Source organism: Aplidium turbinatum, chromosome 6, assembly GCF_918807975.1.
Source record: "Aplidium turbinatum chromosome 6, kaAplTurb1.1, whole genome shotgun sequence".
NCBI lineage: Eukaryota > Metazoa > Chordata > Ascidiacea > Aplousobranchia > Polyclinidae > Aplidium > Aplidium turbinatum.
Genome location: NC_137477.1, coordinates 23,304,721 through 23,321,260, shown reverse-complemented (window position 1 = coordinate 23,321,260; position 16,540 = coordinate 23,304,721). Strand labels below are relative to the sequence as shown.

At 38.0% G+C, this 16,540-nt stretch overlaps 1 protein-coding gene across 1 annotated transcript in view; it reads right to left on the bottom strand.

Annotated features, from left to right (window-relative positions):
• Nucleotides 1–16,540, bottom strand: part of LOC145771502 (neurofibromin-like) — a 53,878-nt gene that overhangs the window by 26,397 nt on the left and 10,941 nt on the right. The window contains exons 2-28 of the mRNA XM_082583197.1: nucleotides 15,103–15,243; nucleotides 14,910–14,993; nucleotides 14,466–14,528; nucleotides 13,619–13,740; nucleotides 13,367–13,482; nucleotides 13,229–13,296; nucleotides 12,785–12,887; nucleotides 12,247–12,425; nucleotides 11,955–12,005; nucleotides 10,998–11,165; nucleotides 10,507–10,698; nucleotides 9,767–9,892; nucleotides 7,674–7,802; nucleotides 6,582–6,781; nucleotides 6,197–6,380; nucleotides 5,857–5,963; nucleotides 5,156–5,318; nucleotides 4,792–4,935; nucleotides 4,547–4,626; nucleotides 4,064–4,282; nucleotides 3,408–3,507; nucleotides 2,753–2,892; nucleotides 2,318–2,390; nucleotides 1,965–2,095; nucleotides 1,549–1,665; nucleotides 915–1,093; nucleotides 345–559 (exon numbers count right to left, since the gene is read on the bottom strand). Of these exons, the coding sequence (XP_082439323.1) occupies nucleotides 345–559; nucleotides 915–1,093; nucleotides 1,549–1,665; nucleotides 1,965–2,095; nucleotides 2,318–2,390; nucleotides 2,753–2,892; nucleotides 3,408–3,507; nucleotides 4,064–4,282; nucleotides 4,547–4,626; nucleotides 4,792–4,935; nucleotides 5,156–5,318; nucleotides 5,857–5,963; nucleotides 6,197–6,380; nucleotides 6,582–6,781; nucleotides 7,674–7,802; nucleotides 9,767–9,892; nucleotides 10,507–10,698; nucleotides 10,998–11,165; nucleotides 11,955–12,005; nucleotides 12,247–12,425; nucleotides 12,785–12,887; nucleotides 13,229–13,296; nucleotides 13,367–13,482; nucleotides 13,619–13,740; nucleotides 14,466–14,528; nucleotides 14,910–14,993; nucleotides 15,103–15,243 (3,594 nt within the window). The remainder of the gene's footprint in view (nucleotides 1–344; nucleotides 560–914; nucleotides 1,094–1,548; nucleotides 1,666–1,964; nucleotides 2,096–2,317; nucleotides 2,391–2,752; nucleotides 2,893–3,407; nucleotides 3,508–4,063; nucleotides 4,283–4,546; nucleotides 4,627–4,791; nucleotides 4,936–5,155; nucleotides 5,319–5,856; nucleotides 5,964–6,196; nucleotides 6,381–6,581; nucleotides 6,782–7,673; nucleotides 7,803–9,766; nucleotides 9,893–10,506; nucleotides 10,699–10,997; nucleotides 11,166–11,954; nucleotides 12,006–12,246; nucleotides 12,426–12,784; nucleotides 12,888–13,228; nucleotides 13,297–13,366; nucleotides 13,483–13,618; nucleotides 13,741–14,465; nucleotides 14,529–14,909; nucleotides 14,994–15,102; nucleotides 15,244–16,540) is intronic.

Below are 16,540 nucleotides of genomic sequence, written 5' to 3'. Positions count from 1 at the left end.
AAGATAATTACCGGTAAAGCTATTTTTGTAAGACGGAAACGTCATTTAAATACAAGTTAGTCAATAATTATATCAACATTTTCAAACAGAACAACTACACTTATTTCAAATTATTTCCTTTTTAACGGATACTTAAGTATTTAATGAGTCGTTCTATTTCAGCTTAAAGCTGAATTAAGACACTTATTCTCTCTGACTACATATTTAAAAATACAAAATTGCGGTGAGCACATGCGGCAATATTCTTAATTGTAGAACTTTTGACATCGGTGTAACAAAATATGTTTTACAACAACACATGAATTGATAAAAAAAAAACTTAGCCAATGTTTTGGGCGTCTCACCATGTAGGTTGTATGGACGACGTTGGCAAGAGCGTTGGCGATAGGGAGTTCCCCATTGTCTCCCATCATGGTTACGAGCTCAACTAAGCGTTCAAAGCGCTCAGCAAGGACGCAGTCGCTCAGGCTCTTGAAGCCTGCAGTGCCTTGCTGCAGTATCTTTATGATTACTTCAAGGAAAGCGGCCCTCGTCTGCACGTCATCGTGATAGGCCAAACCTGTTGAGAATACATCATTGTGAGCATAAAGTGATGCAATTTGACGTGATTGATAGGTAAAATTTGAGCAACCTTTTATTTGAAATCCTGATTCATATATACTTTGATCAACAAACACAATATCTTAAATGTCAAATTATTATCTAATGTGCAAACTTGCGACGCAAGTGCTACTGTTTTTCAACCAATTAAACGTCTACTGACGCTGAAACAACGTAAAAAAGGACAATTTTAGCTAGCTGAAAGTTATACAACTAGGTTTTCAAACACACAATTATCATAAAACGTTAAAAAAATCGTTATTTTTTAAAATGTAAGTGAAACGAGTTTTTGAATTAAGTCAAAGATGACGTACTCATGGCGTGCACCAGCCCGTATTCAATGTTGGCGCTCAGCATGTTTGACATAGCGACGATCAACGCTCTTCTGAGAGCGACGGTTTGATTGACGTCCAACAAGTTGTCGTCAATGCGTTCACTTTTTGTCAACTCATCAGTGCAATCGCTCAATAACTTCATGAACAAAGTAAAATATCTGAAAGTGATTAGGTGAATAATTAATTCAATAGGGAAGTGGGTTATAGTCAATCCAGCAAAAGCTAGCTGTTTTACATCGATTCAATGATACTAAACGATCAAACGATGCAAAAAAGTAACCTTTTTTACTGGCATGGGTCCTATATGGTTAACGATGTCTCGATACCGATCACCCAGCGGCTTCCTAGTCGTCTGATTCACTACTCTAATACATAGATTCAATGTCTTTAGACTTTGAATCCATAACTGGCTAGCTAATTTGGTTAAGCCGTTACAAGCCAGCCAGACGTGAGTGCCAGCAAACCTGCCAATTATTTCGTAATGAATGGATAACGATTTCTGTTGAGAAATGAAATCACCGCCGTAAGTTTGTCTGGAGAGAACAAGAACGCATGGTCTTTAGGCAATTAATGATGAAGTTCGCATAATTGAGGCAATTTTACAGTGAGTTACTTCAGGAAGAGCTGGGACTTGGCTTCAGGAACGTCTCCTCCATCTCCTTCATCCGGATGAAGAGGAAGTTTGTCGAGGAGAATCCCAACGGCACTTATCGCTGCTTCATCCAAGTCACTGAAAGAGCAACGCTGTTCAAGTTTGTTCTTACATCAAAATTGTGTAAAATGTTTCATAACCTAAAGTTGTACTAATCACACCGAAAACACAATAAACTTCGCATATAACGGTTACATAGCCAGCGAATGATTGTCTATATCGGAATAAAGTTCCAAGTCAAATATTTCCTGCTATCAACACGAGTTAAAATTTTGTCAAAATTAGGTAAATATCACAGGCTAGGCACCCGCTACAATGTAAAGAAAAATGTTCTGGGATAGGCGGTGTCTGGAAGTTTTTAATGAGCTTTGACTTACCGAGGGGTAGTCTTGCTGAATGACACTTGCTGATTGGGGGAGGCCATGATCCAGTCGGTCAGATGCTCAACGAGTTTGTTGCGGAATTGAATTTCGGAAAGGAAGAAAAGATGGTCCTTGCAGCTCATCATCTAAAAGCGAAGGCAACAGTGACAAAGACGAAACATAACAGCATTGCGACGTCTTACAAAATTCAAGCTGATGAGTGGCAACAACGTAATGCGACCACTCTTTAAATGAACGCGCCAGTGAGGCTCAAACGCATGAAATAAAACAAGGAATGAAACTAAATGTCTGGAACAGTTGGGTTCGACGAAAAACAAGCGTTTTACTCAATGAAAAGATTTTCTTACCTCTCCAATCATTTTGCAAAATGCAATGCGCAACTCCACAGCAAAGCTAGATGTTCCGGTGTGACGCACATATCTACAAAAGTGCTGCGGTTGAGTTTTAAATGCAATCACGACAAAGTAATCATATGGTAAGATAACACAATACCACACAATGTCGAAGTCATCTTACCCACGTCAACGTCATACAAGCCAACGTCATCTTAACCCAAGTCAACGTCACACAAGCCAACGTCATCTTAACTCACGTCAACGTCACACAAGCCAACGTCATCTTAACCAATGCCAACGTTAAGCAGGCCACGTCATCTTAACCCTAACCGCACTTGCGACAGGGGCTCAACGCCTCTACCAGTCCAAGCAGGCAAAATTGTCAAAATAGAGGTACAACAAACCTTTCTTACATCAAACCAAATATGAAAAGTATTTTTGTAATACCTGACAATGTGTAAGATCATGCACTCGATGCTTTCCTCGCTCAAATATTCAGCGTCTTGATCAGAAGACTGCTCAAATATCTTTTGCAATATGACGATCATGTATTGCACGAACAAATTGTTGCTCTGATTCATTATCATCTGAAAGTGCACATCACAAATTTGAAATGATAAAATCCCAGTTGGCAATAAGCTACGATTCTTACACCGCTTCAACGTCTGTCAACGTTAAAAGAATGTAAAAATACCAACTGGTGTGCATGCAAACGTTCTGATCCAGGCAGCAAATCAACTTTTTTTATTGATTGAACGTTTGCAGACGTTGAATCAATGTAACAAATGGTTGATTTGCTGTTTGGGAAAGGCGGGCGATTGTCTGCGACCTAGGTTGACATTTCTCTTAAGTCAGTTTTGTTTATAATTGTGCTTGCTAAACGCTTTATTTATCAAGCAGTCTAATGGCAAGCAAGGTTACAAAAGAAACAACTCAAACGATAATTATCGGCATGCCCAATTCAACGACCCCACTTTGCGCCTGGTCGTATTACGTCATTTTTTTATCAATGCTGTCAATCATACAACAACAAAAATGTTTAAGTCTGATCCATGCAAGTATGAACAGAAAAGGTTTAATCAAAGATGTAATGTGAACTCACTTGGCTGGAGGAGTCTAGTAAGTTGCTTTTGAGGAAGATTTTCATTTGTTGGAATAGAGTCGGGTACAAAGCCGGATGGAGACTACTTCCTAGAAGATCTCTGAAGGTATCAACCATACGTTGCTGTTATAGTTTCCATTGGTAAAGCCATTTATGTACGCTCAATACCGACACATGCAATGACCAATGGGAATTATTATTATACTGAATTAATAAACACGAGTAATAGTGGATTTACGATCTCAGCAACAACCATTCATTCATACATATGGTACAAATAATTTGTATTTTATTCGTTGGATGTTACGCAGAGTAGCATCACAGCTGCAGTAACACAGTTGTCACGCGTTCGACACTAGTAAAGCAAACGTGCAGAAATAATAAAGTACTAAAATCGAAATATTACAATACTGTGATGTTGTTGTTATGCCATGTTACCCAGCAAAGTCAGCTTTTCATCTAAGCTGTATCGCATGAATTTTATACATGTCAAGATCTGGACCACGACTGTGAACGTTCATCAGAAGTTGGAGAGAACACTAATCGTGGATGAAGGGGAGTAGAGCATAAATCATATGAATTTTTACGAGATTAGCTGTGATGAGGTGAGATCACGAAAAACAACATGCAGATCACGAAATCGTGCCATGAATCACCTTATAGAGTTGTTGATGTCCACAGTTCTAGCATTGTAGGTTCCCAGCAGATTCAGGAGGTGGGTTAGGAATCGGCTTGCGCGGGTCACTGAGACCGTGTTCTTGGGAACGAACTGGCTTTTCTCAATGCATGAGTAATCCGTCTGTGAAGACACGCTGGATGACGGCACGGAGGAATTGCTGACGCGTCGATCTGGGGTTGAAGTCGCCGGACTGATGCTGCAAAGTTGAAATAAAAAACTTTTAACAAGATTTTGTTATAAAATGATGCTGTTCCTGTGAGCAGCTCAGTTGGAATTGGGCTGCAGAAAAAAACAGAAATGAGTAGGGGTTTTTTACGAGAGATTGTTACAAAATGACACTGTTCTTTAGGCTTCTAATCAAAAAGTTTTTCTTCCCGTAAATAAAACTCACTATTTCTGGCGTTCTAAAAGATAAATAATTCCAAACAGCTTTGACATCGTCAAACCTTCTAAAACTTACGTTGATTCCATCGGCTTTGCGCACACACCACCCAATGCGCAGAGAAACCTCGTCATGTTGATCCAATCCATGACATCTTGCTACAAAAGACAAAGCAACAATAATATGGAATAGATAAAGTTCCCATGTCACCTTGCCATTGAATCTTACACTACTACAGTAGAAAAAAAATGAAGTAAACAAAACTATAACAAGTCTTAACAAACTTAGATGATGAGGCAAGATAAAAAAAAATAAATGATCACCTGCTTCAGAAAGCTTTTTTGGGGAGGATTCTTGGTTGACACAGGAAAATCGCCACCAGCTCGCGTTCCAACTGTGTCTTCTTTCCCTTGTTTGTAGCTCATCACCATCCTCTTTTCCCATTTCGTTCTGAGATCCTCCCAAGCCTGATAGGTCAAATAAGTTTATTCTAATTATTGACGTAAAAGTTTTAAGACTTACTTTGAAATCGTCAAAAATTCTACTGTAACTTCCCAGATAGCAAAATCGTCATTTTTACATTGATTTAACGTCTGCAGACGTTGAATCAATGTAAAAATGACGATTTTTGTTGTCTGGTATGTTGATTTGGCGATATTAGAACAACATCACACACAGTCAATGCACCTTAAGACAAGCAGGCGGAAACTTGTGGATATGTCGCAGTACGCTGGCCACCCGAGCTTGGACTGTTTCGCATTCCTTCAGCACTGAGATGGACGACAGTTCTTGATATACAACGTAGTTTTCAACGTGGAGTCTTCCAGTGTTGGCATTGTTGCTTGCCCATCTAAACATTTCATTGGATCTCGGTTACTTCAACATTAATTTCACTTTACTGAAGACATTGGATGCCAAAAGGTGCAATAACAGAAGCTGTATAAATTAAATAGTGTATAATCAACCGCTTAAGTGCGTAAGTGTCAACAATGTTTGTTCCTGCAATCTAAGCCATCATGAAATCCAAATCTTGACGTCAAAGAATTTTAAACGTAAACCAGTAACACTGTACAAAATTAAAGTATGTCTCTTGCCTGATTCAGGTTTTGAGAACTGTCACCAGAGGGGTTATTAACCCAACAACATGTGGGAGTAGGATTCGTCTGTTACACTTCGAATTTACTTTGACTTGAAGTCTACCAAGAAGTGTTGGGTCAACAAAGTGACGGCTGGCCGACATGGGGATCGAACCTGGATCATCAACGTGGAAGGAACCGCACTGACTATAACGTAAGCTTATAAAAAAAATCAATGACACGAAAACAGGTTATAAGACAAACCTTTCATAATTTATAGGATATTGATTGAACATAGTTTAATTGAATTACCTTAGTTCATATTCCTCATGCAAGCATTGCAAACATGAAAGAACAGACATCACGACCTCCGAAGCAGAATTCCACAAGTGTTCTAAAAGTGTCATTTCCAGCTTCAACTATGAAAAACATTATTCGGTCGTGAAATGTTTGGCAACTTCTTAGCTTTGTTGCAACATCAAGTTGATTATTATCGCTGAGTCAGATGAAGTCTGACAACGACTCAGCGTGACCAAGAATACACATTTTCAATTTTCAAATAATGAGAAGTTAAATTAAATAAGCAATAATTTTACCAATTTCAACTTGCCAAAAAATTTATGACAATACACTGTAGATTTTATGTTCCTACCTGAGCCTGGCTAACAATGTCAGCTTTCTGTCCAAAATGATTCTTGTCTTGGTTTCTCATAAAAAATTCTATTCGACAGACAAGAATCTGATGGATCCATTTGATTGAATGCGAGGAAACTTCTGGCGGGGTGGTCATCTGATACTGCAGGAGAGTCTCACAAATGTTGCACAAAATAGTGGAGCTGAAATGAATTGAAAGTTAAAACAAAACTGTGTCTCAATTGACTGTACTACTCATGGCTTAACTCAATAACAGCACATTAGCTGGTGCTTTAACCGAGAATCGAAATCAGTCCAATATACAAAGTCAGTTTTTATTCTCATTGTAGCCTTAGTTTTGAACACAATATGATAAAATAAACTTTTAAAACGTTTTGTCTTGCCTGATATCCCACAGGAGAAACATCGGGCATTCTGAATTCCACAATGGTATTATCTGCGGCTCATGGAGCCTCAGCAAAGCGTCCATGCTTTCAAACGACAACTGCAGGTTCGACGAGTTGTGCACAGTGAATAGCGATGCCAGGGCCACAAAGAAATTCCTAACTGTCGTGTAATCTTGTTGACTTGTAGACCCAAGATCCTATGACGAAGCAAAAAATGATACATTTTGATGTTTTGACCGCGCTACCTGAAAACATGTACCTTTCTACCTAAAAAACTGTTCATACATGTTTTTCATGCATTCATTTTGCTACTTTATCCGTTTATTGGTCAATGTGTATTGTGTATTGCAGATAGCATATGGTCTTTTAACGGGGGGCTACGAGCGGAGACATTAACTGAAAAAGTTGTGACTAAGCAACATACTGTTAGAGCTAAAGAGCATGCGTAGAGGGAATATAAAAAGCAGGTCCTTGACTTTGTTTTATTAAGCAGCAGCCTACTCGTCCAGGATAAACTAATGCCGTGCATCGTGCAACGTCAACACTTCTACGCTACAACTTTTACACTTTCTATCGTAACTTTGAAGGACTTAGGTGAACACGAACTATAAAAGTTTTAGAAATATTGAGTTAGCACATTCTTTTTCGTGGCGGACACGTAAATAACGATTTTTGTTTCAAAACGAAGCAAGAAACAGTAGCAAGTAGCAATATTGCAAGCCCACCGCGTTGTAAACATGAAAAAAGTGAAACGCTTGCAAGAGATAAGCAAAAACAAAACTTGACAAAATGACTTTTTTAATAGCACGCGGGTGTGAAGAAAAAGACTAGAATGCTTTCAGCGCTGACATACTTATTTTGGCAATACTACACGAAAGACATCCGTCGTGCGGTTATAACATGTATGTGCACCCAGACAGCGAAGTCCATCATTTCTACATTGATTCAACGTCTGCAGACGTCATTATGATTTTGCTATGTGAGCAGTAGCAGTATGATGAATCATACGCCAGGTAGAAAAGCCTGTGTTTATCTTTCTGTAGCAAGATAACACGCGAAAGTTTTACACCAATAAAAACTGAAACTTACTTTGAGTAAAATAGAAGGATCTCCTTGGATGAGTTGAAGGATGACATGAAGCAAATCTTTGTTGGTGGGCGCTTCGTCTTGTGTGCGTTTCAAACCGACATTCATCTTCTCCATTCGCTCACGCAAAGACTGCACAATGCCATTATAAGCTAACTCGGATTACCACAACAAACATTCACCGATTCTATGCGCCACGACAGTATTCATAGTGACGCAATGGATAGCATTGTCTGACTAAAATCAATTTTCCGGCCGGAGGTTAAGATAACAAAACTATAGTAGGCCTAATATAGCCAAGAGAAAGTGCTTAAAAATCGTCCTCATTCCACTATTCATTGTTTTACTTTTGTGATGGTACTTTACAAAAGCATTGCGAGTGTATAGATGTGTTTTGTGATATATTCATTGAAATTGAAAGTGAAAGCTGCAAGAAAGTATGGTTGGAATCAAATAAAAAATATTTCTTTATGCTGGAAGGGCATCTTTTCTGCTTTGTAATATTAAGTATTACGTTTGGTTTTTGCTTTGTAACGTCGTTTACACGAATTTTCATGGGGGTTTATCGTATCTTTCTCATCGCTATCTCTGTCTTGTTCCTACGTTATTCTTGACACAAAATAGCTTCCATATAGGTTATTAAAGGAATACTAAAGGAAAAACCTGACTTGGCGATTTTCCACGTTCTTTCTGTTTAACATGCTACCATAAAACGATTTTCAATAAAATTTTGCCCCATTGCGGTCTGACCACCATTGCGCGCGTGCTTTTGTCAGAGCTTTCAAAACAAGATTGGGCTTGAGCAGCGAAGCGTGCGACTGTACAGTGTACAGTCTGCATCACTAGAGACTAGCAATCAGCTGATCTCGCAATAATTGTTACTGCGGGCAATTTGACTGTAGGCTATGTATGTATGTAGCCTACATCAAAACATCAGATTTCAACATCAAAACATCAGATGTGGTAACGTGGCTTTTGTTATTGCTGTCTTTTGTGACGTATTCTCGAGCAGTGTTCGCACTTTTGGTTATTTTGAAAAAAATGAAAATAAATGAAACATTGGACTTTGGGCCTTGCCAGCGCCATTGAAAACAATTTTTTTTCGGTAATTTTTCTTGAAATGTATTCTTGAATGTTCAGTTTACGCATTTTAATGCTTAATTCCCGTTTGAAATTTTCATTTAGTAGGCCTTTAAGGTTTGATTAAGATGCATTTTCGCTTATAGCTTTTAAATATTATTGAAACTTACTTATTATTTTATACTTCATCGCATGTTGTTGATTATAATTTTTCCTGACAACGTGCACAGTAGTGCTCAGAAAACGCTTGAACTTGTCCCGTTGTTGCTATTATTGTTTGAATAGTTATATTCGACCTATTGTTGTGCTTTTAATCGTCTGTTTGTGGTACAGAGAATTACTTCTTTTGCAAAGTTATACTTAAAACATAATATCTTTAACTTAATGGAAAAATCATGCACAGATATTTCGCATATTTGCATTGTTTACAAAAATAAACATCACGTTTTTGTGCAAAAGCTGTTAGCTTTCAACATTACAAGTTAGAACGTATTTTGACTTTTAGTCTTGGCCTGTAAATAACCAAATTTCCCCAGAAACAAAATGCTTGCACATCAATTTTCTGTTTTAAGTTTGCTAGCAAACTTTTAGAGACAATATTGTGAAGCATGTTAATTAACAAACTGTTTGTAATTCACAAGACAGACATTTAATTACTTTAAGGTCACAGACGCTAGCCTTTGTCGGTCGTGTTTGGATGCCATTCAATGGGCGCCGCTCAAGCTGTAGTTTATCACCACGCAGAATGTACAACGATAGCTTGAGAAACACTAATAGCCTAACCGTGTTTGATGCAAATAAGCCAGGTATAATTTGAGAACAATAGCATTAACTATTCAGCTGTCTGGTTGAACGTTGTTACACGATGCAAGATCCTATTGCCCGACAGACAAATCTTTTTAAAAATCGCACAGAAAATCGTCATACTACGTAACTATTTCTTTCTGTGCGTTCCCACACTAATTCACCAGTAGAAACAGACACGAATCATGAAGTAAAATACCAACAAAATCTACCTGAGTTGCTCTTGGAGAATTGCTCAATTGGAGCTGATGCTTTTCCATACAGTTGTGAAATATCTTGCGAATATCCGAGCCGTACTCGTACAACAACTCAATACGGGGCCACCATTCCAGACAGGGCTAGAAAAACACGTAGAGTGGAATATTAACTTGTGAAACCAAGTAACGTCAAGTAGCGCCGAGTGCATCGTTGAATAACAAAAAATTTGATATGAAACTCCGCCACACGACAACGACAAGACAAGCGAACGGTCAAAGGTAAAAGAGGACCAAAAATTAAACAAACAGATCAAAAGACTGAAAACAGTAAATACAAACGTCAGAGCATCACAATGTAAGCTGACGGTAGAACAATATGACGAACTATAATTGTCGTCAGTCTCCATGGCGAAGACGGCAATAAATGATGACTAATCGATAGTGATAAGTCGCCATCACAATTTAAATTGATCGTCTATGTGGCCGAGTGAAGAGAACGTCCGCACGACGCTCGAAGGGGCGTAGGTTCGAAACCTACCTAGAACACGTACTCACGTGACTATGTCTCGGTAAGACACTAAACAAAATTATTAGAAAACACAAATATTGCCTTCCTTGTCTTTTAGTTAATTAATCTAAATCTCTAACTAGAATTAGTGTACCTACGACAGTAAAAGAAAAATTAATTTACCATGTTAAAATACAATGGGGAAAAGCTTTCAAAACAATAAGCCGAGATAAGAGTAGCAACTTACTTGAGTGCAAATGCAATGAAGAGACTGCACGAAAACCATTTTATGATGCACACTTGAACTAGAGGAAGCACACAACTTGGCGAGGTTTACTTTCTCAGGGTATAGACGAAATGATGAAACAAAACATTCAATTAAAGCTTCTTGATCCAAGGTCTTCAGGAAGTATTTCGAGCCGTTTTCGAACAAGTATGTCTGCGTGAAAACGATAGAACTTCTTGACATTTAGATAAATTTCAAGAATGAAACCAATAAAAACGATTGAATCCTTGCTATCGTATGATGAAAATGTTGTTAAATTATAGCAAAATCATCGATGTGACAAAACTAAATTTTAAGGTGATGTTAGATATCTATGAATTGATAATTTGGTCAACAAATCTATTAAATTTTACATGCTGCTTGACGTCAGTGTCCAGTTCTGCACGTAATATACAATTTCAAATGTAATTCGTCACAATTGACATTAATTTCCTTGCAAAAATGATGCGTACTTGCAAATCTGGCAGAAATCCTTTCACCAACTTATGCAGGACACTCTGATAGTTATTTTCCGGCTTGATACACGTTGCGGCTTTCAGTATACGAATGTAGGAGCCAGCGCAGCTTTCAAGGACGTGACGGCCAACCACAACCTTCTTCAATTGCACGAACAGATCATGCTGCACAGGTATAAATTTTAACTTCATACAAACTATGAACAGTTGAACACATTTGTAAATTGAAAATTGTTGAAGTTAGATCAGGGCCACTCAACTAATGTTAGCAAAGGTCCATTTTGACAAGTTGAATATTTTTGCGGTCCGGTGAATATTTCATATACAACCACGAAAATTAAACAACCAGTCCCCTACAAGCACCGAAACACTTTTCAGGTTGAATGTAACACGACTTGGATTTTTGTCTGACACAAACAAAGAAATAAAAAACAAAAAAATGCATTGTGTTTCTTTGTAGTGTAGCTGTGTAGACCGCACATCAGAGAAGACGGCAAAGCGTTGGGGGTCTGGGGGCGAAGCCCCCAGCTCCTTGGATAATTACAAAAAATTGCTTTTCCTGATGGAAATCTGTTTAAAGAGGCCCAAAAATGTGGCAATGAGGCTATTCTTCCAGAAGCCCAAGGTCCACCTTCAACACCCAGAAGGTCTGGATTCGGACCGCGGTCCGCCAGTTGAGTAGCCCTGAGTTAGATGCTTGGTGACGTAAACTATCAAGTATACAGATATATTTGATAATTACTTTGCAATTTTTCTTGTTGCTTGAACTGAAAGAACAAACTTTATTTGTTTTTGTATCGAATGAACACATTTTAAATATATACTATAGCTGTTGCATCGACTGCCAATCATCTTATTGTATTGATATATTCAACAATTCATGAAATCAAATCTTACATTCGCAATTTCAATGTCCAAGAACTTGTTTTTGAAAGTATTTTTAACCTTTCTTACCTTTCCTGTTCTCGAACTCTCGTTTCCACTGACTATATCTCTAAGGATATCCTAAAAATATATATACATACACAAATATTGCAGCAGTTGTTCACGCAATGAGGCAAGATGTTGCAAAAAAAAAAAGAAAAAAAGGTTAGATGATGAGCCTAGTATTCTACCAAGCTTCAAAAATTGTTTAACTACAAATTGACCAACGTTTTTTCAAGCATTTGTTAATAGATCGATTTTGATATATTCGTGATACAGCAAAGTATGTTCGCTTATCAAAGCCGGAAAATTAACAACTTACTGGGCACAAGATCAGAAGTATTGTCTGCAATGGCCAAAACAAAGCGGCTTTCTTTTTAGAGCCTTCAGTGAAAGCATCAAGAATGTCGAAGAGCTTCCCAGCCACAGCAGCAAGTTGTGTCTTCATCTTCTTTTGTTCTGGGGTGACCTGAAGTTTATGAAGCATTCGATTAAGCCAAACTAAATGCAGTCAGTGAGTGCTTCAATCCCATGACTGCGATCCGTAAATACGCTGAGCAAGAGACAAGCGATTGATAATAGTTGCCCTGATGGGAGAAACCCGTGTCTCTCGCTGTTAACTCTTGTTACTGCCAAGAAACGATAGTTGTCCTTGTGTTAAAATATCCAAAGATCGAAATGTACTGTATTACTAATGCGAGCTATCGGTATAACTTCGTGGGGAAACTCCTTCTTTTGTTCATTGTCCAAAATCGCAGACAACTGCAGTTACAGTTTTAAATAAATAAAGCAATTCTAATGTTAATTGGATAAACCACCGATTACATCAAAACAACGCAAGCATACCGAAAGAGAAACACCTTGTCCAGAAGCCTGATTAGACGGACTAGAAACTGTGTCAGATGATGCCTTGTACAGGATATTCAATTCAGTAGGATACGAGCTCAACCAGTTCCACAGCGCCTGTGGAAGCGTGCGGACAAAGTTTAGACAAAAGAACCACGTTTGTTTTCTGTACATGCCGCTTTTTAAGCAAATAATTATGAAAGTTACTTCTTTGCTGGCTACATGATTGGCCTTACAAGGCTATGCTATAGGCTACCCAGTTCACAAGCTTGAAAATAGCATTTAGAGAAGAATCTGGTGCTGCAGAACTATTCTTTTTTGTATGCATGCACAAGCATTTGAGATATACATTAATAGAGCGAGAAAAACCTAATGATTTTTTACACGTTTTACGTTTTGCAAAAGATTAAAAAAGTGCCGAGTTGTCTAGTCTAGTTGTACTAGTTGTCTGATCATACCTTGTCCAAACTCCCAGCGAGTGCCATCTGTGCCGGTTTTCGAAGATTGCGAAATCGCTGTACAACGTCTGCATGAACACAAACGGTAAAATTAAAATTACACAATGCCTACCAGTGTCAAGATAGTAGCTCACTTACCTTCCAATATTTTCGTAATCCTGGCCAAGTCAATGAAAATGTGTTGAATTAATCCCAAGTCGCTGAGGTCAGCAAGATCATCTGTGCTCATTGGCATGTGCTCAAAGTCATGAATTCTAAAAGTAAATGTAATATTATTAGTGAAATCAACCTCCTTTCTAGTTGTTATCCACTGCAGCTGCACAACTTTCAACATTGATAGCGAAGACAAGGAAGAAAACTCATTTGTCATACAAATTACAATAATATAACCTTGTTGAGATTCTGCTGAAAACAACGTTAAAGTTGTTCTGACTGATGCAATACAAAACACGAGAAGCCGAGGCTTGGAGTTGCGTGAGGACAGGCTTGTCATTTGAAGGCTGGTGGAGCAACTAAAAAATAATATTAAAGAACATGACCTTCGGAATTGAAAGTCACAAAGAACGAAGACATTATTAAGGATGAATACGATAATAACTATAACAGATTAGGCTATAAACTACACTAGTTCGGCGAATTGTGGCAATGTTGGACAATGGACATACAGTAGATGTGTATGCAAAAAATCTAGCCGATTTTTAAAAATGCATAGACCCAGCAAAGAAGATTTATTTGTCAAAAAAACTCCAAAACTCAGTTTGTTACGATTTTGCGTTGCTTTTACAAGCAATTTTTATAGAATTCAATCCGGTGTTACTTTTGTCAAGAGCCAAGTGAGATTAATTGATCACACAAAAGGTTAGATGCAGCAATAATGGATCATCCGACGATTGAGAAGCTTCATCCATAAACTGTTTTTTCCCTTTATGCACCAGATTTAATCCGCTGATTAGGACAACCGATTACAGATCCGCAGATGAACTTTGCAAAAACTGATTTTCGATTAACCAATCAAAACCTTAGTTTAATCTGCCGCTTAAAAGATCCGCTGTTGGTGCATCCGTTTCTAAATGTAGCGCGGTATCGATAATCGATAGGTTCATATAGGAGTTGGGACGAGGATACAAGTTGATGATTTGAAAGGAAAGCAAACAACGGAAACAGTGAAAATTAAAAAGCGGTTGATTTAAAGAAGCAATTCGCTAACTATGCGATCATGTCAATTGGTATTACTTGCCTGGCAAATCTCCGGTAAAAGTAGTCTCATTAAACCCGAATCTTCAGGCAATGACGAATCGTTCTGCAAATACAGTTATTCTTAGCAAAATACTGTTAACGTACCACAATGTAAAAAAATTTCCATCGTTTCATATTTTCGAAATAGGAAAACAGCTTTACGATTTTGCTGCAAACGACTTAGTGGCCTCATCAGATTGTTGTAGCCTTTTGGGGAATGAGTTGTATGCTAGAATAACGCGCACCAGGCAATACTCTGATATTGTGTCGATGCTCTATCGCACAATGCTCGTTCCATTGCCTACATTTTTTAAGTGAATCATATTTTTCAAATGTAGCAAGAAAAGTAAATAAAAATGTAAGTAGAAACACAAGATTTTTTACACAAAAGGTGTCTAAAACAGTTTTGTAAGTGTTTGATTGGAAAAACAGACTACCAACTTACTGTGCGAATACATTTTTCCAATACATCCAACACAATGATCTGTGCATTGTAAAGATTAAATTCTTGCCGTTCTCCATATATTCTCTGCACAAATTACAAAGAAGATGATACTAATAACAAAAATATAGAATATGAGGTAAGATGAAAATTGCACATAATGTTGAAAATCTTGAAAAATTGCTATGATACTTACAATACTAAACAATTTTTTCAAGCTATTTGCTAATCCACCAAGAATCACTGAGCAGTTGGTCTGACTGGTGTGTATCAGACATGCCTTATGTTCGTCTAACTGGCTGGGTAAAGGAGAATTTTGAGTTACTGAAGATTCCAACTGTAAACACAATGAAAATTATTAAATAAAGAACGTCTACTAAGGATGAGCACTGTATTGGTAGAACAAATGCTGATGAGGCATTCTTGCTAGAGGAGACAATCATTCAAATATTGCTGATTAATAGAACATGTTAAGGTGGAAAAAAATTGCATTCTTGTACAATGTAGAGGAACTCAACCATTGACACAAGCGGGTTGATCAAGGTTGATGCTTGACAGTGCATAGTTGTCACATACTGGGCAAGAAAACCTGTTTGTTAGCTATTTTAATTGACTTGGTGGCACTGAGTACAGACGGAATGGCCCGTTTTGGCGAGTCCGATTCGGCGAGTTCCCTATTTGGCGAGAGCCTTTTTCGGCGAGTGCCCTATTCGGCAAGTTTTTGAAATTTTATTTTTGAAAGGGAATTATCGAGTACCGTAGCCTAACTGTTTTCACATCGTTTTAACGTCGCTGAATGTGCAGAAAAGAATAAAAATAAAATGTTTGAACTATTAAATTAAAATTCGTCATGTCAGTTCAGTTCAGTTGTTTTTATTTCTTACCATCATATCAAAAACAATACACGTCAACATAGCAAAGGTAGAAGCGACAAAATGCGAACGCTAAAACGTGCTTGAATTCGTCATGTCCGTTCAGTTGTTTTTAAGGTAGAAGCGACAAAACGCGAACGTTAAAACGTGCTTGTGACTGAAGTAAGTTATTGAGTTGAAAGAAATTTGGCACGGTCGCAACACCTTCAGAAAAACTTAAGATGTGAAGGGAAAATAAAAAAAAGAAAATGTTACAAAAAAAATCATGTTTATATCTATAAGTTAGTACTTTTGATTTTGAATAGTTAAAATGATTAGTTTGGATCAACAAATGTGTGGCCTACAGCTTGGATTGGAAGGAAATTATCGGGTACCGTAGCCTAGTTATCCCAACCAGCAAAAATTTGTTTCAAGAACCCAGTTAGTGTAACAGTTCATTTTTACATTGTAGCAACAGAATGAAAAGGCTAACCAAATGTGTGGCCTATCGTTTTAACGTCGCTAAACGTTGAAATCGTGTAGAAAAGAGAACTTTGACGACTAGGATACGTTGCAAGCCTTAAAGCAGCGGCGGCCATGGGCCATGGCCGCTAAGTAGTGCTTGAATGACCGCATGTGCTACCTCCTCCGTCGGCCAAGTTTGGCCGCCGGTTATTCTAGCCAATTATTTAATTTCGCAATAGAATGATCGTGGATTAAATGTCGAAAATATGTAGCATCAAAGAGTGACGCAGAATTAGGTCAGCCATCATAGTCACTACT